The 26,740-nt window shown below is 41.3% G+C and overlaps 1 protein-coding gene across 1 annotated transcript in view; it reads right to left on the bottom strand.

Annotated features, from left to right (window-relative positions):
• The window catches only part of DST (dystonin), a 491,021-nt gene that overhangs the window by 372,057 nt on the left and 92,224 nt on the right, over positions 1-26,740 (bottom strand). The window contains 1 exon segment of the mRNA XM_068559249.1: positions 18,665-18,872. Within this exon segment, the coding sequence (XP_068415350.1) occupies positions 18,665-18,872 (208 nt within the window).

Raw genomic sequence — 26,740 nt, 5'->3', positions numbered from 1 at the left:
GGATAAAATTTACAGCTTAACGCTGATTACCTACAAACAAAATCTGTCTGGTTTAAAGTATTGATTAAATCATTATGATAATACTCTTCCCACAATGCAAAGCAGGAAGTGCAAGGTCAGACTGTGCAGATGAAAAGGTAGGTGCAGAAAACCCTCCACCGACACTGCCCATCCTCACCCACAACACAGAGCCTCCTCCCACTGGTATCTGCCTCCCTTCAGATGCCAGCCCCACTCCTTAGACTTCTGGATGCTCGGCTGGGTCCTCTTTGAGGCTCTAACTTACACTACGTGGAGCTGGCCCTGCATCCTCACCCATCTCTGGTCTTCCGGAGGCTACAGCCCTGTAGCCTGGGTTCCTCTTCCTTCCACAGGCCCCAGTTCCTCTGAACATTTTTTCTGTATGTGATCAATAACCATTTAGAATTAAACCACATATTTCAATTTGGTGAAGATCAATTTCTTGGCCCCAGTGCTTCCTCTCTGTCCAGCTTCCCTAAGGAAAGCTGATTAGAACATGTGACAGAGGCTTGGGGAGGGTTTAAGTGACACAGTAATTTGTGCAACTGAGCATGTAATCAATTAATCCTTGATGAGAAATATGGGAAAGATGAGGTTGGGAACAATACTGCTTGAATGTTTTCAATGAAAGACGAATTACAAAAGTATTTTATTCTGTTTATTTTATTTTAATTCTACTGAAGCACAAATTTTAATTTCTATATAGTTTTCTAAATGGGAAAGCATGGAGATTGAGTACATCTGTTTTTCCACAAGAAATATAAAGCACCCTTGCATTTTGCTTTCTGTAATTTAGAATTCTTCAATCCTTCTTCTGTTCTTCAAAGAAAAGTATAAAGACTAAGATATCTGTAGTAACTAAGTTGTTCTAGCTTCTGAGATTGCTTGAAAGACACATTCAAGTAATACTACAAATGCCTTCATAACCATAAGCCCTCCCTTAAAAAGATTATAAAATTTACTCTATATGCAAAATCAAACTCTGAATTTCAACCACTTGGCTTTTTATCTACCAAGTATTTTCAATATTCTCTAGTTTCTGTTACGCAGATAAAGTTATCACAAAGATCACAAAATGAACAACCAAAAACAGAAAATCAAGTAATCTTGCTGTACCTCATAACTCACGGTTTTAAAACTCAAATATGATCATTTACCTGCTGCTTAATTCTAAGTGGTAACATAAAACTGTGTGTTATTAGACATTTTATATATGTGTATATATATGTATATATATATATATATATATATATATATAATGTGTATATATATATATATATATATATATATATCTCTATATATGGCATGACACCCAGGCTATAATCAAATCACCATCACAAAAATTCTCTAAAATATTATGCAAACTACTATCTATGTAGCCCTACTTCTGATTACATTTTAAAAGAAGTAATTCAATATCCTAAGAGTTCAACTTTCCATATTTTGCAGGACCTGGACTACTAATGTCAGCCTATCCTTAAAATAGAACAGTTCAACTAATTTTAGACTCAAGTGTTATAAAGCATCATAGCTGCCAGCGAGCCGGATACCTGAACTGTAGCAGCAGCACATGTAGATACACCAAAGCAAACTGTCAGATTGCTGAACTCTGAGCCACCCCACACAAGTCTACATTACGAGGTCCACAGGGTGTACGTACCCAAAACAAAACATTACTTATAAATAATATGCCCATATGAAAGGAAATACCCAGGGCCTTATTTATTTAAATAATATCTATAATATGCAATGGTTCAAAAGTCAAGAGGAGGTAAGAATATAAAAAGACTACTAACATATACACACTACTATATATAAGATAGATAATTGACAAGGACCTACTGTATAGCACAGGGAACTCTACTCAATATTCTGTAGTACCTATATGGGAAAAGAATCTGAAAAAGAATGGATATATGAATATGTATAACTCAATCACTTTGCTTTACTCCTGAAACTAACACAACATTGTAAATCAGCTATACTCTAATATAAAATAAAAATTAAAAATAAAACATTTTTGAAATAGAATTAAAATTTCAAAACTCACAATTAATAAAATTGGCATTTAAGTAAAATTTTAAAAAAATGAAAAGATTACTAATCATTTGCCAAACATATGTAATAAAGGACTGACATCTAAAAGATACAAAGGACTCTTAAAACTCAACAGGAAGAAAAGAAACAACCCAATTAAAAAGTGGGCAAAAGATCTGAACAGACAACTCACCAAAGGAGATATACAAATGCAAATACACATATGAAAAAATGCTCCACATCATATGTCATTAGGGAAATGCAAATTAAACCAATTCAATGCTACTACACACCTATCAGAATGGCTAAAATCCAAAACACTGACAACACCAAATGGTGGTGAGGATGTGGAGCACCAGGAACTCTCATTCACTGCTGGGGGAAATGAAGAGTGGTACAGCCACTGTGGAAGACAGTTTGGCAGTTTCTTACAAGATAAACACAGTCTTACCTATGATCCAGCAGTCACACTCCCAGGTATTTACCCAAAGGAGTTGGAAACTTAGGTCCACACAAAAACCTGCACACAAACGTTTAAGCATCTTTACTCAAAACTGACAAACGCTGATAGCAACCAAGATGTCCTTCAAAAGGTGAATGAATAAACAAACTGTGGTAAATCTATACAATGGAATATTATTCAACAATAAAAAGAATTAAGCTATCAAGCCATGAAGGGTCATGGAGGAAACTTAAATGCATGTTACTAAGTGGAAGAAACCAGTCTGAAGAGGCTACATACTGTATAATTCCAACTACAGGAAATTCTGGAAAAGATAAAACTACATGGAGACAAAAAAAGATCAGTGGTTGCCAGAGGCATGGGCATGGGGAGGATGAACAGGTAGAACAAAGGATCTGTGGGCTGTTGAACTATTCTATATGATACTGCAGTGGTGGACACATGACATGCATCTGTCAATTCCCAAAGAACTGTACATATTCAACATAGTTTTGGAAGTCCTAGCCACAGCAATCAGACAAGAAAAAGAAATAAAAGGAATCCAAATTGGGAAAAAAGAAGTAAAACTGTCACTGTCTGCAGATGACATGATACTATACATAGAAAATCCTAAAGGCACCACCAGAAAACTACTAGAGCTCATCAATGAATTCAGTAAAGCTGCAGGATGCAAAATTAATATACAGAAATCTCTTGCATGTCTATACACTAACAATGAACTATCAGAAAGAAATTAAGGCAACAATCCCACTTACCATTGCATCAAAAAGAATAAAATACCTAGGAATAAACCTACCTAAGGAGGTAAAAGACCTGTACTCAGAAAACTATAAGACAATGGTGAAAGAAATCAAAGATGACACAAACAGTTGGAGAGATATACAATGTTTTTGGGTTGGAAGAATTAATATTGTTAAAATGACCATACTACCCAAGGCAATCTACAGATTCGATGCAATCCCTATCAAAATATTGATGACACTTTTCACAGAACTAGAACAAATAATTTTAAAATTTGTATGGAAACACAAAAGACCCTGAATAGCCAAAACAATCTTCAGAAGGAAGAACAGAGCTGGAGGAATCAGGCTCCCTGACTTCAGACCATATACAAAGCTACAGTAATCAAAACAGTATGATACGGGCACAAAAACGGACACATAAATCAATGAAACAGGATAGAGAGCCCAGAAAGAACTATGCAACGTTACTAATGCAAATTGGATTTTAGTTAATAATAATGTATTAATATTGGTTCATCAATTAAAACAAATGTACCACACCAATGCAAAATATCAAAAGGGGAAATTGTGGGGAAGGAAGGGAGTACTGAAGAACTCTGTACTTTTCTGCTCAATTTTTCCATAAAACTAAAACTGCTCTAAAAAACAGTCTATTTTTTTTAAGGCTACTGCCCTAGGAGCAGACAGAAGACTTGCGTTCTTAGGTCTTCCTCATTCACTGACTGACTATGTAATCTCTACTGCTCAAAAGACGTCATATGCCCTATTTTATCCCACCTTTATTAACCCAGTGAGGTAGAGAGTGAAGGAGATGTGCTTATCACTGCAGGAAGGATAAAGTAAGCCACCAAGTAGTATCATTTCATGCCCAACATCAAGAATACAAATTGTCACACTGGCAAAGCCAGCACAGAGAACTGTAACACTGAATATAGGGGCATGTTTTTAATTCACTGAGACAATGGTATCTTTGTATAATGTCTCTAATACCAGGATTCACTGGGAAATATTTTCACCCACTAGAGAAAAATCGGGACTTTGTCAACTCCCTTTGACGATTCTTTCCAGGAAACATCTCAGGCATGTATCAAAGCAGCCACATTCATCAGTGACATTTACAAAATTTAATTATTTTCAAAAATCTCCTCAACCTAAATATACACTGGAAAAGCTCATATTAAAATTTTCTTTTCTTTTCATGGATATCTACTCATTAGAATGTATAGTCCAGCTAAGATATAACAGTTCAAGCTCCAAAGTCTATTTAATTTTTGAATTGAACTCAATCTCTATGGATTTTTAAACTATTAATTTTTATTTCATGTATCCATTTAACACACCTCAGAAAGTTTTAGTATTAATCAAAATCATAATTCTAATAAAAAATATGCTTATAAACACTATTTCTGCAACATTTCCTGGTCAATGTAGCAAAACTCAAAATACGTAGTTTATATCGAATATACACTTGATGTTCAAATGTCATTGCTACCACTTTTAGCTATATGATTTCAGGAAAATTAACTTCTCTAAGCTTCAATGTCCATATTGGCAAAACAGCAGTAGTGGTAGTCAAGATAAAGAGTTACGAGATTTATAAATAATAGATAACTCATTTGCAAAACCCTGCACTGTGCCTGTCATATAAGTAGGTAGGAATATAAGTGGTAGCTATTATTTTGACTATTTTAAGTTAAAAATTAAACACTTAACACATAAATTCAAGAATGGCTTAGAACTTATATTAAATGATCATATACCCATTGACCTTCTTATAGACCAAACAAAACTGACTCTAAAAATTTGCTGAAGCTTATGTAGAAAAAAAACAACAAATAAATTAAGAGGTTGTTCTGAAATAAAACCAAACAAAAGAAGTTGTTGAAATATATTAAAAGATTGATTTTTAATCATTAATACTTTTAAAAAGGATCTGAAACCAATCATTTTATTTGCTTTTAGAAAACAGATTCACTGCTCTAAGATACTATAAATCATGCTGAGAGGATTGCCAACAAGACTGGTAAGATATTTCTTCAGGAACCTACATTAAATAGAACATTCCAGTTTTCTAGGTCACTCTATGGCTGTATTTCCAAGGTCAAGCAAACAGCACTGACTCCATTTCTCTAAAAAGGAAGGTCTAGCAATGATTAATATTAAGAATTTGTTTCTAATGCTATGTCAACTACACCTCAATTTAAAAAAAGAGAAAAAATAAAAATAAAAAAAGAGAAAAAACTGCTGTTTCAAAATCATATTTTCTTTTTTTTTTGAGAAATATTTATGCATTTACTGAATTTACTAGATTCATCTATCTATAACTTAAGCTAAATGTCTATTTAATAGCAGCTTTAAATGAATTTTTAAAACTCAAAACCATATTTTCTAATGAACACATACTAAAAATGATTTTTTACAAATGAAAAAGAACACACTCCAAGTATCTTCGACTACAACTTCAACAACGAAGTCATTGCACCCCATGCTGTCCCCACACGCAGAACCAACCATCAGCCGTGCTGTCAGCTTCTGAAATAAGTTTCTCTCGATCCAGCCTTCCATTCAAACCACCCCAATTTTACGGTGGCCTCCTGCCCTGTCTCTCTGCTTCCTGAGTCTCCCTTCCCATTCAACCATCCACACCATTACCAGAGTCATCTTCCTAAAACTGATCTCATTGGTAACATCCTGCCAAGGATCATTAGAGTTCCCCTGCCTGCCTAGAGAAGAAACCCCAAACTCGGGGCTGGCTGTGGCATCCCAGGCTCTTTTCAATCTGGTCCAACATAACCCTCCATATTCACCCGTATCCATCTTCCCATAACCTCCATCCGATCCCATCCCTAAAACCTACTAAAGCTTACTGCGCACTTTAGCCAAACTTTCCAAACGGGTTCTGCTAATGAAATGGAATACCCTTGCCAGCCCCTCCTCCTGAGAATTCCCGCCCTGCTGCCTTCAGGTTCTCTCAGGGTAAAATCCCATTTGACTCAAAGGACGAAGCTTTCCCCAACACCCAACCCCAGCAGAACTATTTGCTCCCTCTTCTGAGAGAAAAGAAAGTAGGGTGGAAAACTATAGCAAATAAAATTGCATTAAAGGGATAGACCATACAATGGAATATTACTCAGCCATAAAAAAAAAATGAAATAATGCCATTTGCAGCAACAAGGATGGACCTAGAAATTATCATACTAAGTGAAGTAAGTCAGAAAGAGTAAGACAAATACCACATTCTATGTCTTATATGTGGAATCTAAAAAAAAAATGATACAAATGAACTTATTTACAAAACAGAAACACATTCACAGACATAGAAAACAAACTTATGGTTACCAAAGGGGAAAGGCGGGAGTGGGAAGGGATAAATAAGAAGTTTGAGATTAACACATACACACTACTATATATAAAACAGATAAACAATAAGGACCTACTATATAGCACAGGGAACTACACTCAATAGTTTGTAATAACCTATAAGGGAAAAGAACCTGAAAAAGAATGGAGATATATATACGGAGTTTTATATATTTAAAAAACTGAATCACTTTGGTGTACAACTGAAACTAACACAATATTGTAAATCAACCATACTCCAATAAAAAAAGAGACAAACCAAAAATAAATATATATATAAAAGCCTTATTTGATTGCTTATAAAATAATGATATACTTCAGCAGATAGCTGCCTGAAATTCCTCTTTGGTAGAAGGCAGATGTGTGCTCTAAATTAGTAAGAGCTGAAAAATGAACACAGAAGACTTTCTTCAAAAGCCACTGTAAAGAGAGGGGCCCCATGTAACAGAAGCACCTGAGTTTCTTTTAAATTAATATGAAATACTAAACATTGCAAACTACAAATCTTCTCACTCAATCATCAGGCTTATAGAGGCAAATAATCTCAGTGCATTTTATACATTTGTATACTCAGTTGTGGAGCTAAAATGGAAAGGAACACATGACAGCCTAGAAATTCCATCTCTGTGTTACCTCTGTAGTTTCTGATGTTCTTAGGATCTCAGTCTCGAGATGCTTTGGTCAAACCCCCCAGCTCCCCACAGAGCCAGGCTGCTGGGCACACGGGACCCAGAGGCAGAAACACAAACTCTTCTCTGCCTGGCTGCAGATTAACATTAAGACAAATTGCTCTCACCACCTTTCCTTACATATCATTTAGTACCTGAGACCGTCATCACACCACAAAAACAAGCATCTCCAAATTGTTCAAATAAAAAGTTCTTAAAAGCATAAAGCTTTTTTTAAAGTCACTGACTAAATAAATGTTGAGATAACCATATAAGGCTAAATCAGAACAACAACAACAACAACAAAAAAAAAACTAAAGGAGCATGAGGGTGATGTTTTGGGTTCAAAGTTAAATTTACTAACAGTAGCTAATAACCCATTACATTCCTGAACTGATATGTGTTCCTTATAGTGTAAGGCAATGAACAAGATCTTTGGCCAATTTAAATCCTAATTATTTGGTGGAAATTACTTTTCAAATCCATGTTGCAACATCATAAAACACTCAACTGTGTCATCTGGAAAATCCTCAGAGACGTCAAGGGAGCTCTCATATTCTCTCCAACTAGAGCAAAATCGCATACATTGTGTTATGGTTGTTAATGCATCCAGAGTTTAGGTTTCCAATCTCAGGACACACATTGCCGGTTGCAAACACAATATCCATTCGCTCCTTATTCTCTTTTTTTTTTAATTTCTATTTATTTTATTTTTTATTTTTTTTGGCTGTGTTGGGTCTTCGTTTCTGTGCGAGGGCTTCCTCTAGCTGCGGCAAGCGGGGGCCACTCTTCATCACAGTGCGCGGGCCTCTCACTATCGTGGCCTCTCGTTGCGGAGCACAGGCTCCAGACGCGCAGGCTCAGTAGTTGTGGCTCACGGGCCTAGTTGCTCCGCGGCATGTGGGATCTTCCCAGACCAGGGCTCAAACCTCTGTCCCCTGCATTAGCAGGCAGATTCTCAACCACTGCGCCACCAGGGAAGCCCCTCTCCTTATTCTTTACCAACAGAATTTCACTTTTGTTCAGGGCACTAAGTGGGGCCAGCTAAAATGTCTATTTTCCTAGTCTGCTTTGCAGACAGCAGTGGCCCATATAACAGTTCTGGCCAGTGACATACAAGCAAAAACTGCTAAGTGGGCTTCTAAAAAAGATCTTTAAAAGGAGTCTTAATCAACTTGTCTGCATCTTTTGCCCTTTGTCCTTGTACTTCCCCTTCTTCCCATCTGGAATTGAGACGCAAATGCTGGAAGAGCAGCAGCCATCTTGTAATGAGAGAACAACCACATGATGTACTACAAGTGGCTGAGAAGAAACATAGGAGTCTAGGAGTCTGGGTCTTACTGGCAAATAGAGGTGCCCTACAGTCCTCCCAGTCCTACCTGAGGCCTCTCAGTCCCTGAGAAAAAGAAAACACTATCATCTGTTTCTGCTACAAACAGCCAAACACAATCTAAACTAACAGTCATTACCAGTTAAGCCTATTTCATTCTTTAAAAGAAAAGAAAAAGCTCAGACTAATACTGTCATAACTAGCTACAATGCAACACTATTATGATATAGCCCTGTTAAAGGTCACTTATTACACAACTGACTATGAAGCCCCAGGAGGAGATGAAATCTGAAATCAAGATTTTGCAGAATCCTAAAGCCAGCTGAAAACCACTGAAGCCACACTGTATGAAGGAAGCAAAGTAAAGAAACCTTTACACTCCAGCTTCAACTCAACCGGCACCAGAGTTAATTTACACAGTAAAAGACAGGATTTTGACCATTCACATATCTACGTAAGGACTTAAAACTGAACTGAAAATGAAAACTACTGGCTGTGAGTAGTTCTCAGTTCATTTTGTCACCATGGGCATAAGCAGAATCACACGGCTCTAATGAGAGAAGGGACTTTAGCAATTGCTTTAGCAATTCCTCAACATTTTCATGAGAAAGAGAAAATTTTGCCTTTTTCTTAATCGAAGAGGGTTTTTTAGTGATATATATATAGATAGATAGATATAGATATAGATAAGTAAGAAATCTGCCACTCAGCTTTCATAGAGAATAATAATGAAACCCTTTTTATAGCTGTCTGGGGATAACTGATTAATTTCAAGGTCAATGGAAAAATATACATTTTCTTGGACCAAAATAATTTACCTTCCTTGTCCGTTAAGTCTAAAACGTATAGAATAAAATTTATTGGGTTCACATTAGTGATCTCATTTTCACACTTAGTATCAATTTTTAAAAGTAACAATGTGTTGAGGAAAGAAAATCTTCCAATGATAGACTCAAACAGCAGAATTTCATAGATTAGTGACATCTAGTTAATATTGATAATATAATAATATATAATAATTATAATAACAGTATGTAGGTTAGTTTCCTTATACTGACAGGAAAGACAAGAGGGATGTTCTGCATCTTTTGTGCTAACCTACTAAAAATGTTTTCTATTTACATGGTAAATAAACTGCATAATTCACTATAGATATTAAAGAAAGCCACTGACATGGGCAATTTCTAGCATAAACAATAATAAAGAAATAAGTTTTATTCCAAAATAAATGCCTTTATTCACCCTGACTGTGGTAATCTGCTGAAGTAATGAGATTTTTTTTTAATCAGATGCCCTGAATATCCTGGCGATGAATATATTTTATAAGCAAAGGGATTGGAATATGAATCAGGACACTGCACCCTTCTCTGCAGCAAATAGCTCTTTCTGTGTTATTCTAATTCAGCAAACAGTTGCCTATTTTCACTCAGAAGTAAAGGACCAAAGCAAGACCCAAGAATAGACCACACCATAAATAATTAGGGCTCGCTCACTTGCCGCTATTCTTGTTTTGCTCCAGAAGGCTAGGTCTGAAGTCCTTCCAAAGCTATCTGAGGACTAAACTCTCAACTTCTAAACCTAACAGTCATAACTGCTAACATTATAGATTATTGTAATTCTACGTTTCTGTCACAGATTCTGAATGTTACAGCTGACCCCACCACTTACACATTCAACAGCTGGGGCATATGATCACTTGGCAACCTGATAACACTCCAGCCAAATGCAAAGTCATCCTGGAACCAAGGAACTCGGGCAGAAATGAAAATCAAAATAAGCTCTCTTACGTTCAAATGGGAATGGAAAATGTTTTGAACAATGCATGATTTCAGAAAATGCAACAACTGTACTTTGAAAGTTGAGTGAACTGACACTCCCTATTCAAAGCCTACAATTCTTTTCTGATTAGATCAGCCCCACAGCAAGTCATCGGGATAATAAGCTCTGTAATGAAGTCATCGAATTGGATACTGATGGGAAATCATAACCGGCTTCAAAACACATCGGGAAACAATGAGTTTTCCAGGTCTCTAGCTTTCCATATAATACACTGGCCAATACTCTTACTCTCCTTTCCAAGACCAGATGAAACACAGAACATCTATAAAGCCAGGGACAAATTGATGACCTAAGCATTTTAAAACCACAAAGAAAACGAAGGAAACGACCTTCACTTTTTCGGTGAAATTTGGGACTATATGTTTGAAAAAGTGTACATGTAAGTGCAATACTGATCATTAGGTTATAATTAAAATGAAGTGCAGTGAAGACTGCAATGGCCTCCAGGTCTTCAATTTCCCTTTAGTTCCAAAGGCAAATAAAAACCATCTTTTAAATAACATCCGCTTCCTCAAGGCAAGTCAAATCAGCACCTCAGTTATGTCTGTTTTCCGAGTCACCTGCAATCACCCACGTGTCACAGAGGTAAAACTTGATGGGACAAAAATTCATACAGCTACCATTTTTTTCAAAAGTAAAAAAGGTACATACTTTTAAACTTTCAGACTTTTTTCTTTCTGACCTTAAAGAGCACAGGTGTACATCTTCCATGAGGTTTATTAGTATATTGCAATATTTCTCATTTTTAAGGTTCTGGAACAACTGATTAAGAACCTTATTTTTAAATGGGAGGACAGATGTAAACATGAGTGTATTGCACACGAACACACACACAGATGCTACAAATGTGCTTTAGCCTAAAATATCATTGCACTTGCTCAGTGGTAGTGTCATACACAATAGAGTCTTGGCACAAAGGAATTGTGATTGTGCTGTTTACAGAATTCTACATGGATTAAAGGAATGTCAATAATAAAACATGTTCTAGAAGTATATGAAATATATTCATGGGTAGATTTTGAGCTCTGGGGGGATTTGGAATTTAATTATTCAGTTCAGGATTCTATATTTCTATTTTTCACAAATATAAAACTAGTGATACATGCATTTTTAACCATATAATCCCCATTCAATTGACAGAAATTGAGTTTCTTAAGACCACAGCAAATATTCAAAAGATGCAAAACCACTTGAATGCAACCGATGAAATAGGCCACTATTCACCATGAATATATTAAGGCTCTGGAAGCTACCCGTGGGTGTGGAGCGCTTAGAAGCCACAGTTAGGAGACCGTCTGGACACACTGAAAAATAATTTCCAGAGACAAAAATACCCTTTAAGATGAGAAGATGCCCTTTATTTAACGTCACATTTAACTATAAAGTCAAAATAAACATGATACTAAAATATCAATACTATTTATCATAGAATTTCCCCAACATAAAGGATAGGCAGAAAAATATCTCAAAATATACTCCTTTACGTTTAAATTTACCACAGACTCACTGACGAAAGTCTTTCATGCATCACACTATCAAATAATCTTTATCATACGTAAGAATAGATATATAGTCACAAACCATAAACTTTTTTCATGTAAGATCATTTTAAGAAAAATGATTTGGTGATGCTCTCAGTGGTGAAACAGTCCATTTATTTAGAAGCCAAGGACCTTTTTGATAGGGTTAACCAATATCCCATACCAAGCAAGAGCAGCAATGCCTTAGTAATCCTATGGAGAATTAATCGGTCTCCACCCTCCCAGGAAGAATTATGATTATGCGTAGTGCTTAAAAGCTTTTGCAAGGGAGAGAAAACGCAACGTGCTTCTTGGAAACCAAACCCCTCCCCCGCACTGTACTGCTCGCCCTAGGGCGTCTACGGGCCGTCGCCCACCCCACCACCCTCCCTGCGCTGGGGTACGGAATTCCATCCCAAAAAGACCTGGTCCATTCCCAAGACTGGTCCAGACACCTGTTTACTTGTGCCCAAGCAGTGGCGGCTCGGGTTAAGCAAAGGCGACGGTTACCCCTCTGGTCCCTGCCAAGCCCCGCGGCCCGGGCACGGGGAACCACATACCTTTGTACCTCTCCAGGACATCCTCGTAAGCCTGGAGGTACTCCTGCTCCTCCACGTACAGGTAAGCGGCTGGGGATAGGTACCCCGCCATGCCCAAGTCTACCTAAGCGACGACTGGCCAATTCCCCTCTCCCGCTCGAACCCCGGACAGGATCGCAGTCAGCAAGATGCAGCCTTGGTAATGGAAACGCGGAAGGAGGGCAGGCTGGGGGAGGGCGCCGGGGCGCAGAGCTAGGGACGCAGAGCCGGGGGAGCAGAGCCAGAGCCAGCCGGGGAGACGCCCAGGCCCCCTGGCGGACCGCGGGTGCGGGGCCGCCCGGCGCCCAGGAGCCACCGTCCTCTCAGGTTTCAGCAGCGGCCAATCTCGGCGAGCCCGGGGGCGGCGACCGGCAGCGCCACGCCGCGCTGAGGAGAGCGGAACCCGGCGGGGACAGGCGGAGGGCTGCGGGCGCCGGGACCCTCGGAGGCCGAGGCGGCCGCCACCCTGGCTCTGCGCTGGGCGCCTGCTCGGAGCCGGGAGGACGCGCGCGCTGCCTCCGCCCGGGATGCTGCGCGGCGCATCTGCGGCATTTCCTGGCCGCCGCGCCGCAGACACTCGCCCGCGCCCCGGGGAGAGGAAGGGAGGGCACAGCGGGGGAGAGAGGAGGGCGGGCGGAAAGGAGGGGGCGAGGCGGCGGTCAGCGCCCCGGCTGGCTCGGCTCCGGCCCGCGCCGCCCGGCCCCTCCCGCAGGCAGCCCCGCGGCGCCCGGGCCCCTCTCCGGCCCGCCCACCGGGTCCACCGCGCGGCCAAGCCCGCCCACCCCGGACGCTGGCTGGCCGGCCCGGGTCCCAAGGGCGAGGTTTCTATTTGGGACCCACAACAGGTGCCTGGGAAACAAAGCCGCGGATCGCGCCACCCGCGCGCGCAGCCCCCGCGAGGCTCCCGGGAGAGGAGTGGGAAATACTCTTCGATCCGGCCGGTGTCACAGAAGGACGAGGTCGCTGGGACAGCGCGCGGGGGAGAGCCGAGGGTCCGCGCCCCAGGCGCATCTGGGGGCGGGCGGGGGTCCTGACAGCCTGGAGACGCCTGCGCCTGCGCGCCCGCCGCCCCGCGGCCCGGGGACCAGCCGGCGGTCCCTCCCTTCCGCCCCCCAGAGCCGGCCCGCGCATCTGCCGCGGCCACAGCCCGAGTCGATTCACAGCACCCGTCTCACTTTGCCACCTCCCTCCTTCTCCCTACCATTATTCACCCCACACAGCACTGGTCTCCACTGAATGTGAGTAAAATGGGTACAATTCCCTTCGCTTTGGCATCTATCGTATACTAAAGTGGTGAGTTTAAGAGTCCACTGGAGAAATCGGTTGGTACCCAGACACGTAAGCAGGTGTGTTTAAGAGAACTGACAGAAGTCAGCCAGCCTTGGAAGGAATCCTGGCTCCTGACTAACTATGTGATGTGGCCAAGTTACTTATCCTGTCTTCATCAGGATAATCATATCATAAAGTTCATCATATATCATCATATCATAAAGTTGTGATATCTCAACTTTATGATAACTGTATAAGTGTTAGCTGTTGTTGTTGTTATTATTATTAGATGAACCAGCTCATTGTTGACTCTGATTTATGACAACTTCACCTGTGCCCACATCTCCCCTTGCTATTTTTTCTTTCATAAGTACTGATTTTTGTCCTTGATGATTCTTTTTTTTCAATGATGTGAATCTGGATCATTTTCCATGAATTGTTAGATGGGAATGAGTACTCTTGGAAAACTGTATACTCTTGATAAAACTTACTTGAGTTAGAATTGGAAAGCTTTACTTCTCATCAGTAATTGGCCTATTTTTGTTACTCCAAACAGAGCAAGACCACACTTCTCTTTTCTGTCCTGACCTCTGATCTGAGTTTGATCCACTAAGCCTTTAGGATCACTAGAGTTTTCTTGCAACTTGGCATGTATTTATGTACACATTAGTTCATGAAGTAACAAACAGGGATCATATGGGACACCTTCTGGAAATGAAAGGGTTAGTAATTCGATCCCTAAGAGTCATCCCATATACAGACCACATATATACAAATGGAGATCTCTCAAAACTCTCTTGTCTCCCTCACAGTGAGTAAGGTCATTAAGGGCATAGTCTGATCCTTCATCAGAAATTGACACCCAGTAGCACCCAGTTTTGTGAATACAGTCACTCCACACTGCAGTGATTTTAACTGTCTGTTGGAGGAACCAGTCAAAATGAACAAGCAGCATTTGGGGTTGTTGGTAAGAACAGCCTTTACCCCATGCGTTCTTGAAAAGATAATAAAGGATCAATCTGCTAATAATAATAGTGTATTCCATAGGGAAGGAGCAAAAGCAGAGCAGTTAAGAGCTTGGCCTCTGGAGTCAAGATGGCCTGAATTCAGATCCTAGCTCAACCACTTCCTATGACCTTGGGAAGAGTATCTCCTCTCTCAGCAGATTTCTGGACTGAAAAATGGGGGAAATAATAGTACCTACTTCATAAAATTGTTGGGAAACCTAAATGAAATAACATATTAGGTGCTTATGAGAGCATCCAGCCATCAGTCAGCTGTCACTTATAGAGCATTTTCCATGTGCCAGGGAATCTGCAAAATGTTTTGCATTTACTACTTTAATCACCACAGCCATGATCTTTTGATAGAGAAAATGAAGCTGAGAAATGTTCAGTAAGTTGTCCAAGAAAACACAACTGGTTCATGATAGAGGAAGAATTAAAGTCCAAAGTCTGACTCTGCCAAGGTCCTTCCATTCTAACTTCAAAGAATTCACATGGGTCAAATATCCATACTTTAAAATAACACTGTCACTAACAAACCATGTACCTTTACAGGCACTTCAAGACTGAAAACCCCAACTTACAGTATCCTGCAAGTAAGAACAGTAGATCTGTCTTACGATGATGTTAAAGGCATTTACAGTGGGTACAAAGCCCCTTTCTTTCCATGTTACCATGTCATTCTCACCTTGACCCTGAGAGATCAGAAGGGCGTATATTACAGATTTTAAAATGAAGACACTACAATAAATGCAAAAGCACTTTTAAAAATATAAGTATCAGACATGTGACACCATCACCAAAAAGACTTTCGGAAATGTACATCTGATTATGTCATTGCACTGCTTAAAAATCTTCAGGTGATTCCCCACCAGTTACAGCATAAATAGTCCTATCTCCTTGGAATTGTCCAAAAGCACCCTTACGGTTTCTGCTCTTCCCTACAAATCCCAGGCTTTAGCTACACAGATGACTTGCAGTTTCCATTTGAACCCATCTCCCTGCTGTGTTCCTGTAGCTCCATCCCTCGGAAGTGGCCTTCCCTTTCACTCTAGTCCATCAAGCTCGTTAAATCTCCCCTCAGAAGGTGATCCCCTCAAAAGGTGATCCCCTCAGGAACCTCTCAGGAACCTCCCATGCCTCCCTCTCCATCCAAGGTCATTAGATTCTCCACTGGGTTCTTTTAATACAGGTACTCACAGCCATTACAGCTAATCTCTCACCCATATTGTAACTGTCTCACAGCACATCCATGGTCATGTTAGACTAGAACTTCTTTCAAGGCAGAACTGTGTGCTTATCTTCATTTTATTCCAGAGGCTTAATAAATATGTATTAAATGTGAATGACTTAAGGGATTCCCCCTGACCATATGGTCTTTTTGACTCTAGACATTTTCATTCTATTTTATTTTTATGACCTTAAAAACAAATAAAAATATGAGACTTTCAATTCCTTTATTACTAAGTAACGAACATGATGGATGGACATCCTCACACCATTTCTGACCCTTGCCCTGTCTCCTACTAGGGATGAACTTCACCGACGGGCCGAGTTTCAGGCCAAGTGTGAAAATGCCTAATAAAATGAGAAGTTGAAATCTGAATGGTATGTTTTCCAACTACCCACTGCACCAAATGCCCTCAGATGCCCTGTTCCCTTATCCTCACGCTGGATGATCTGTGGCAAATTTAACACAAAATCTATCTGGATTTCACAGTTCAGCCACATGACAATGAAACAGATATTTGCAGACTGGCCCCTGAGCCTATGCTTGGGCCAGTGATGAAATGATTATGATTTGTGTAGCAATAGCCAATTTACCAATATTTATTTTAAACACAGTAAGTAGTACATGTCCATACTAGGGCTGCGTATTCTGTTTGTTGTTTTATTTTGTTTTGTTATATTTTTGAAGAATTGATATAATCTTAAAAGTATGTAGCTCAGAGGTCTCCAGTGCACCAACTACCAGTAACTTCATAGTAAACCTTTTACAACGAGTAAGACATGGCCCCTGCCCTCCCAGAGCCTACAGTCTACTGACCCCAGTACCCGCTTGTCCACTGCACCCAGCAGAACCCCCAGGTCCTCCATTCCTTCCCTACCAGCAGTGTACATCAACCTCTACTACCACCAGCCTCTACTGACTTCCTGTCTGTTAGTTTATATAACCTCATTCCCCCTGACAAACATATGCCCTTCCTTCTCTCATAAACCTTCCTTCACTACCAAAAGCAAAATACCCGTCTCTGCCACCTCTATCAAAACTCTCAAGCCAGAAGGACCTTGTACCTTCCGTAAAAACGCAAAGGACAGGCATCCCAGGCTTTCTACAAAGCCCCAGCAATTTCTCACGCCCCCGCCTTTCACCCATCTTCCCTTTCTGCTGAGCCAAATATCTGGTACCCTGGTTCTGGCACTGTCTACTCCACTCCCTTGGGGGTATCTTGACAGGGCAAGGAATCAGGCCTCGGTGACCAAACACTTTCTGGTACTCGCCCAGCTCTGCGCCCTCTCCCAGGCCACCCCTGCCCACTCTCACTTGGCTCCCAAGCTCTCTCCATCCTCCCTCCACCCCATTCTCCCCCTCCACCCTCCTCTTCGAAGGCCTGGGTGAGACCAGCCAGCATCTCACAACAGAAGCCAGAAGAAGCTCAAAGCTGTTGCCCCAGAAACCTGGACTAGAGAATGGCTGGCTGGGCCCTGTTTGTTTTTCCCCGTCATCAGAAAATCCCACTGGGGGACACTAGGGGGACTCTCAGCCGCCATGATGGCTGGGACCTGAGCTAGTCCCCTCCAGCACCCCCCCACCCCCGAAGGAGGACAAGTACCAACTTTGCATGATGGTGGGAGGCAAAAGAAACTGAGTGGGAAGGGGCCTGGGGGAGAGAGTGGGGGAGGGGGGAGAGGCCCGATCTGCTGCAGAAACCAACTCCAATAAACACCTGGCCTTTGGCCTTTGCAAGAGAGCTCCCGAAGACACACCCCAACCTACCCCATCACCATTTCTGAGAAAAAAAACTGAGGAACAACCACCCCAGAAAGCACAGCTCACATACACACAAACCACGCAGGCACTGCAGGCAAAGGGGGGGATAGATTTCCACAGTAGGCTCAGCTTTCAGCCAAGTAAAACAAGCCATCACTTCTGGGACCTAAAGGCAGTGCAAGGGAACACCGGGTAACAGAACAGAAACACTGGCCCCTCCCAGGTATTAATTAATCAGGGATGCATGATGGCTAAACCCTCAAAAGCACCAGGAGCAGAAGCTGCTACAAACACATAACGCTGACAGAGATGCTACACTTAAAACACACACACACACACACACACACACACACACAAAATCGCATCCAGGTTGCTAAAATACCCTCCGCGATTCTGGGTACCAGAACCCAGGAATCTACCCCCCCCCCACCGCCCCTGTTAAATGTGGTCGCTCAGAGCTTCTATGCAAACATGGAAACGAAGCTTCCAGCAAACACACCTGGAATCACTGAGTTAATACTTTCAGATTGGCACGGGGGCGACTGCACATAAATAGGAAACTTCAATGCAGATGCCTGTAAATATCCCCTTGGTTTCAAAGGTATCGATTCCTCCAACTAGAAGACAGGGCCAAACAGCTTAGTCACCAACAGGCAGGGCCAATCGCTCTTCTGATAAATCGGGACAGAAAGTCATCCTCCTCCTCCACCTTGAGCGCAGATCTCTGCCCAGAGCATCAGCTCCCAGCCAGACAGGGCCCCCGGGGATTCCATGGGTGAATTTCTGCAACTCTCCTCGCACCTCCCTCTATCCCCTGCCCCCGCCCCCACTTGCTCTTACCTGCTATCCTAAGCACTGCCCTCTCCGCGGGGTCCAGCACCGAGCCCCCGTGGATCTTTCTTTTCGATCTCTCATGTTTAGGCAAATTCCAGGGTAAGGTATCTCCAGGAGCTGGAGATGCAGAGCCAGATTTCTGGCTGAAATCATCTTCATCGGAAAAATCCGCAGAGGAAGACATCGAGCAGCGGTAGGACGCGTTCCCGGAACTCTACAGGGGATGACACAGAAAAAAGCATCAACAGCAAAACACTCACGTCGGCTCGTCCATCTCAGCAGCCCCCTCCCTGCCCCCAAACGGAGTCCGGCATCCTGCATCATCTTCAGCGCGGACGGGGGACCCACACCAGAACCGACACCCAGGGCTCACCATCTTCCCTGGGCCACGGCTCCGACACCAGCCGCAAGCCCCGGGCAGCTCCAGTTCATGGAAGATTTGCACCCAAGTGTGTGGCCTGCGGTCCGGCCACCAGCTCACAAATGACTGGCCCAACAATGAAGCCAGAATCCACAGCCTTCCTGTTACAAACCTATAGTATTTGGCTCCCCCACCAGGCCAGGACCGATATTTTCCATTACTAGCCTGCTGCTTAATTCATTAACGCAACTCACTCCAAGTTGCAAAAACAAAGCACAAATGCAGGATGCTGAGTCCCAATTCCTTTCCGTTTCCAGTCGGAGTCTCCCCTCTAACCAGGTTTGAGCCCCTCGTCCTCTTTAGTTAATTTTCTTCCTGAGCTTGAAGCTGGCTCCCAGAAGAGAGCAAGGAGGGAGGAAGGGCTGATTCTGAGAAGAGCCTTGTCTGAAGACCGGGAGGACACAAAAGACTGTTTTCAGAAGCCGAAGGCAGCGCCGATAAACAAACATCTGAACTCAGCTTAGAGTTCTTGAGATCATTTAAACTACTAGCAAAGTAACAGCTGCCAGTGACGGAAATGAGAATGATACAGCAACTCCCCTCCGCCCCTGGTCATTACACAGTGAAATGAGAAACGTGAGGCTTTGACCCACATGCTTGGCCTGACCTCAGTCTCCCTTCCAGGAACAGGAGCCGGTCTGCAGGGCGTATCTCGCATTAAAGGGCTCTGTCTTCCCCGCAGGGAAAAGGCACCAGACATTATCCCTTCCTCCTTGGTTGAGTTAAGTTTGTGATGATTTAGGGAGCCACCAGCTTACCATGGAAACGAGGATGCTGACTATCTGTGCTGTGAATAGGGTTCTAAACAAGATAAGCATCCAAGGGAAATCTTCACTTCCCCATTTAGAACTTTGCTGAGGCTTAAGATGCAAAACTGGTGTAACTCGAATTCCTGAAATGGAACTTGCAGCCTCAGATTCCTACGAAGCCAGTGGCAGGCAGGAATCAGTGAGGCGTGCTCCCATCAGAGTAGAAACCCTGGGCTGCTCACAAAAGCAGTGGTGACGCAGCAAAAACAGGCTGTGTGACAACATCCCAAGGCGTGTGGAATAAACCAGAAGTGAATCAGGACCTCGCCTCCATCTATTCAGGCATGACAGTCCTTATTCATTTCTAGTGGCCAACACCATCATTTTTCTTTTGTCGTTTTTTTTTTTTTTTTGGAGTAAAATTGCTCTACAATGTTGTGTTAGTTTCTGCTGTACAACGAAGTGAATCAGCTATATGTATACCTATATCCCCTCCCTCTTGGACCTCCCTCCCACCCACCCCCCATCCCACTCATCTAGGTTGTCACAGAGCACCGAGCTGAGCTCCCTGTGCTATACAGCAGGTTCCCACTAGCTATCTATTTTACACATGGTAGTGTATTTATGTCAAACCTAATCTCCCAATTCATCCCACCCTTCCCTTCCACCCCATGTCCACATGTCCATTCTCTACATCTACGTCTCTATTCCTGCCCTACAAATAGGTTCATCTGTACTATTTTTCTACATTCCACATATATGCGTTAATATACGATATTTGTTTTTCTCTTCCTGGCTTACTTCACTCTGTATGGCAGACTCTAGGTCCATCCACATCTCTACAAATGACCCAATTTCGTTCCTTTTTATGGCTGAGTAATATCCCATTGTATATATGTACCACATCTTCTTTATCCATTCATCTATCGTTGGACATTTAGGTTGCTTCCATGTCCTGGCTATTGTAAATAGTGCTGCAATGAACACTGGGGGACATGTGTGCTTTTGAATTATGGTTTTCTCAGGGTATATGCCCAGTAGTGGGATTGCTGGGTCATATGGTAGTTCTATTTTTAGTTTTTTAAGGAACCCAACACCATCATTTTAAAAGTACACATACTATTTCCTGTTAAGTGTCTAAGATTTATCTTTAGCTTTATTCTTTCCCCCCAAAAGCAGTCTTCCATTTTACTTTACATGAAATGTCATCACCTTGGTTAATTATTAACTTATTTAGATTTTGTGTGTTTTCCCAGTGGCAATCATGTACTACGCAAATAAATAAATAAAATTGATTTTCTGTATTCGCTGGAGTCCACAGAGAGTTGTGAGGAGCATTAAGTCAGTCACAGGATGCTATCAATCTACTTTATTTTCCATACTTTTCTGAAAATTCATCTTGAGCTCTCTGAGGCTGTGTTGCTGGCTGGATCGGTGAAAAAGGATGACATTCTTAAAGACTTTTTCAAAAGGGTATTGGGTTTCCTTGGTTGCCTTCTGTCTTCCTTAAAATGGCTTCCTACCTGTCCTTATGAAAGGTCATCTTTTATCTGTGAGCTTGTATTTCTTGTTGTTTCCTAGACTCTTTCAGTGAGGATAGTAATTTGATTGTTTATCTTTACAGACAGACTTGGGGAATAACTGTTAAAGGACTGCCCCCATACAAAAATCCCTGGTTACTGATTTTTGTAGACAGAGTAAATTGTTTTAATGGTTAGCATCTCAGCTGATGGAACAGCAAAATGTGATTTATGCCATGACATAAACACCACTCATCACACATAGCCAGATGGGAACAGTTACTACCCTGGACTCAAGGGTGTTGACTGGTGCAGCCTCTAATCTGGACGTGTCCTTGGTAAATGGATAAGAGAGAAAGGAAGACAAGACAATCAGCAACACCTCTTTCAACAACATGGCACAGGGAAATACGGACACACGCAGACAGAGGAAAATCACGCTGACTTATACACGGCAAAGTCTCTCCCCTGGCTACGTGACTTGAGCGTTTTAACCATTAAAGTATTCAATTTTTCCCCACAATAATTTTCATGAAGACTTTTTAAATATAAGGTAAACTATACAAAACTAGGCCCATTTGAACCTTGGAAATTGAGAATCGATTTTTTTTATCATTTATATGTTTTGTATTCTGAGAATTACCTTTTAATTCACTTTTGAATTTTTAGACATATGTACTCTTCGGTATAGAAATTTCTTTTTTTTTAGCCTTATTTGGTTGCTTTATTTAATTTGAAGTTTCTTTTTTTCTCGGGAGTGTTTGTTTGAAGTTGGCTCTTTAGCAGCCAATGAGGTAGAGACTAAATTGGCCACCTTTTAAGGGCTACTGAATTTAGTCTTTTAGGCTACAAGTGTGTGATTCAGTAAATGCGCTTACTTTAGTGAATGAAAGGTTGTCTGTGGTTTCTGTCTTCAAATTTTGGGAAATTATATTTGGAATCAATAAATTTTCATTCACTGTTATGTCAGTGGCATTCATATCAATGAATAAAGTAGACTTTATAAAACAAGCATTCCAGGTGGGATGCTGAAAATTCTGTCACTAACCTGTTCTTTCCTAGTAACAGGCAAACTGGCTGATCAGATAGCTGGTTTTTTTGGTTTCTTTTTTGTTGTTAATTCTTTTTTTATTGAAGTATAATTGATTTACAATGTTGTTAGAGGATTCTTTTTCAGATTCTTTTCTCTGAGAATGGATTAAAATGAAGCTGCTTTGAAGTCAATTGACCCTCTAAAAACTGTTCTTTATTGATTTCAAATGACTTGCCAATTCACATCTCCACCTTTGGGGGTTAGAGAAATGAGTGTGAGAGTACAGTTCTCCTTTCTTATGGAAAAAGCAAACATATTCTCTGACCCAAAGTCCAGAGCCTAACCTTTGATGTGGGGCTTGGAAGGTAAGACAAAGGAAGAGGGCTCTTGGGACCAGCAAAACCCCGAGTTCCTCCTGTCTCTTTCTCTACTCCTGTTGCTTAAGGTTTGATTCCTGTTAAAATATAAATATCTATGTCCATGATAGAAGATTGGTTAAATAAGTGACAGTATATCCATACAATGGACTACCCTGCAACAATTAAACAAAAAATGTTATTGATCTACATTTAGCAAAGTGGGAAGGGTTCATATAGAATGATTCCTTTAAAAAATATCTGTGTGTGTGTATGTGTGTGTGTGTGTGTGTGTGTGTGTGTGTGTGTAGATAGACAGACAGTAAGATGATTTATAGATGAATAGGTAGATACATGATAGGTAGATAGGTAACTATCTACCAATGTGTAAACAGCAGTTATTTCTGGGTGATGACTAATACTATGAATGAATTTAATTGTATTCCTTATAATTTTTTAATCCAAAACAAATAGTACACAAAAAGATTACTAAGAAGATACTACGTCAAGGGTCAGAGAAAATATCAAAGGTTGTAGGAGGAAATAATTATTTAAGCCAATGTTTTTAACTATTTGAGGCTCACAGACACCTCTGAAAAGTTGATGAAATCTGAGGAAGCCTCTCTTCAGATCAAAGCCCATCAGCAAATACACACAAACTTTGCATGTGATTTTATGGAATTCACTGCCCCAGGTTAAGCCCCCAATTTATAACCATGAACTGTCAACCCCATTTGGCATGTGTGTTGAAAATGGAAAAAAAAAAGGGAAAGAATGTGGAGTATTCAGAAGAGGAGAAAGGTAATTAGGATAGTAAAGACAAAGTTGGCCCAGGTCATCATGTTTTTAACATTTGGCCTTTTTTTTTTTTTTTTTAAATAAAGGACTGTGAAATACCTCTGGCCTGATATTGGCTCTCTACAACCAAAAAAAAACAAAAACAAAAAAAAACACTAGGTTGTGAGAAACTAAAAACCCAAGCATTGTGTCTTATTACAACCTACTTATTAAGGCAGTTTGAACAATTGAATTAGATCACCGAAAGCTTTAAAATGACTTTCCTAATTGCCAATTTATTCACGTGGTATAAAAACAACCCAAATCTCCTAAAGCCAGGATAATTACATAATGCGACAGTTTTAGAAGGGGAACTAAACAATAACTCCTCTAACTGAAACCCCGGTGGGGGATCTGAGACTAGTACAATGGAGCTGCCTACCCTGGAAGCTGCCCAGCCTCAGTACCATGAACCAGAGGAAAGCGCCAGGAAGTTGCCTCTGCCCCAAGCAGCAAGAAACAAGTGCAGAGATAAGGCTTCCAGATAAGGCTTCCAGAATCCCAGAGGCTGGAATGTGGTATTTCACAAAACCGCACACCTGCGATTTATGCACATTTCTGTAAGCATAGTTCCAAAAATTTAACCAAAAAGTAAAAATAAAAAGCCTATGAAGAATCAATTAGACAAATCCAGATTGGGGGGCATTCTACAAGATAATTATCCTGGGCTCTTCCAAAAATGAAAAAGGTCAATGTCACGAAACATACACACCCCCAAAGCAGGGACTCTTCTAAATTTAAAAAGACAACAGAAGCATAACAACAAAGTTATGAACCGTGATGGGAGCCTGTATTTCTTTTTAAGCTGAAAAGACATGTTAGGGACCACGGGGAGAATCTCAACCTAGATCATGGATTGTTTATTAGCTGATATTGGGAAATTACTGTTAATTTTCTAAGGTGTGCTAATGGTATTTCGGTTATGTAGGAACACATCCTTATCTAAACTCGTGCTGTCTGCACTTGTTCTCAGTTGTTTCAATAAAAACAGAGAATTGTGTTTATATTGGCATGTGGCAATAGGTTAACAGTAAGTCTTCACTGTACTACTCTCCCAACTTTCCTGTAAATTTGAATATTTTCAAAACAAAGGGTTGGGGAAACACAGAGCAAGGTCTTTTTTTTTTTTTTTTTTTTTAAGTGTTGCTTAGTCTAGGCCTGTTCTCACAAGATCACATCACCCGGGTCTACATCCATGGTGACAGCACCCAGCTAAGTAATTTCCCATAGCATCTCCTCATAGAAACTTGGAGGAAGCAAGGGGCCGACTTCAAGGGGACCCCAGAGCAAGGTGATCTGCCTGCTTCTGTCCAGATCACAGTTTTAGATGGAAGAATATTTAAAAAGCACCTCTGTGTTATCCACTTACTACACAATCCAGTGAACACAAAGTTAGTATAATATCACATAATTTTTTACATTTTATATAAACCCAAAGAAACCACCAAAATTTAGAGTAAGTGAAGATCTAATTTTGTTTAAAATTCCGTTGATTCGGTAAGTACAAATACTAACTTCTTACATATTGCATAAAAATATGCAATCTGGCCTAAGACTATTATTCTATACCAGTTTTTTATTTGGAAATAAGTCCAAAAGCAAGAGCACATTATCTGATTTTAGAAATCCCAAGGAAAACCATCTCTACCACAAAGATATGGTGTAGAAGAAAAGAGTTAAGGAAAATGTAAGAAAATGTGTTTAACCCCTTGAAGACAAAATGACCTATGGAAAACTTCAGGGGCTGTGTGCTTGTTTTAGTTTGACATTTTTTTCAAAACTAGTTGAACAATTCAGGTACTTGCTCATCAAATAAATAACTCCTAATCAGCCTCTTAACTGGAAGCCACCTTTAAATAGTAAAGGGAGGACTTCGGTTTGGCGGGGCCTAGGCTGACTTTCACTCTCTCCTTTTAGGGGAGATTTGCAGGAGCCATACCGCAAAGAGGAAGGGGAGCCTGGTGAAGCTAGAGAAGACGGTGTGGGGGAGTGGTCGAAGGGAGGGGAAGCTGGAAGGTTCTTGTGTCTGAATCAGGGAGGAGTTTTGGGGGAGAGAGTGAATGAAAACCAAGGTTTCCTTCTGGATGGAGAAGCCCAGTTCATCAGCCTCTGAAAGAAGAGCGCTGGGATTCAGGACACAAACTCTCTCCCTCTTACACTCTCTAGGGTGTAAGACTGTGCATTGGTTAGAGTGTTCCTTGGTGTTAGGTTTCCAGGGCAACCGGGCTCACTGATGGGATACAGTCAGGAGGAAGTGCTCCTCGTCACTCTCCGGCAGCTGTGTGGGACGCTCTACAAGGTAAGCACCAAAGACTCATTTCCCGAGGAGCCTGGCCTTGGATTCTAGGCTGTCTTGGCTCAGCTCTAAGGCATTCTGCAAGACTTCCTTCCTTTCAGTTTAACCAGCAAGTTCTAACTCCCTGCATCACTTATTGAGTGACTGCAGTCAGGGGCTGTACTGGGTATTTTCACTCACTATCTTATTTAATACTCACCATAACCTGATAAGGAAACCTCCCCTAAAGAGAGGTTAAGTCACTTGTCCACAGCCATTCTGTCAGTCCAAGGTGGAGCCTGGATTTCCATCTGGGTCCTTTGGACCCCCAAGTGCCCTAGAATGTGGTCCCAGGCCCTCAGAGGAATACAGAACATGCTGACAGCCCTCAACGATCTTACCATGGATGTGGAGAGCCCAAAAGGGTTAGACTTGCTCTGTGTTCAATTCAGTTCAAAGCATGGAAATGACCAGGAGACAGGTGTCAGTTCACAATGAGGAAAAACCATCCAAAAAGACACAACTTCTCAGAAGAGGAAAGGACAGCTGTGGGGGGCAGGGAGCTCCCTCTTACCCGAGGGACCAAGCCTTCACTGAGGAGAACGTCACACTGACTCCCTGTTCTTCCAACACCAAGATTCTCTGGTCCTGGGTGCTCTCACACTTCCACAAACCCTCTCTCCAAACAGAGGACAAATAAAAGAAAGACCATATTAAGTATCAAAACATGAAACTGCATGAAAATTGTAAAAATATTTCAAAAGTACCACCAATTTTTTTGCAAGTCCACCTTAATGAAATCATATTAAAATTATAGAAATAGAGACATCGAGAACTAGTTTGCAGGATCTAAAATATGACACAGATGAACTTATCTATGAAGCAGAAAGA

Source organism: Eschrichtius robustus, chromosome 12 (genome assembly GCF_028021215.1).
Source record: "Eschrichtius robustus isolate mEscRob2 chromosome 12, mEscRob2.pri, whole genome shotgun sequence".
Taxonomy (NCBI): Eukaryota; Metazoa; Chordata; class Mammalia; order Artiodactyla; family Eschrichtiidae; genus Eschrichtius; species Eschrichtius robustus.
The sequence above is the reverse complement of the archived record's forward strand: the minus strand, read 5'-3'. Positions and strand labels throughout refer to the sequence as shown.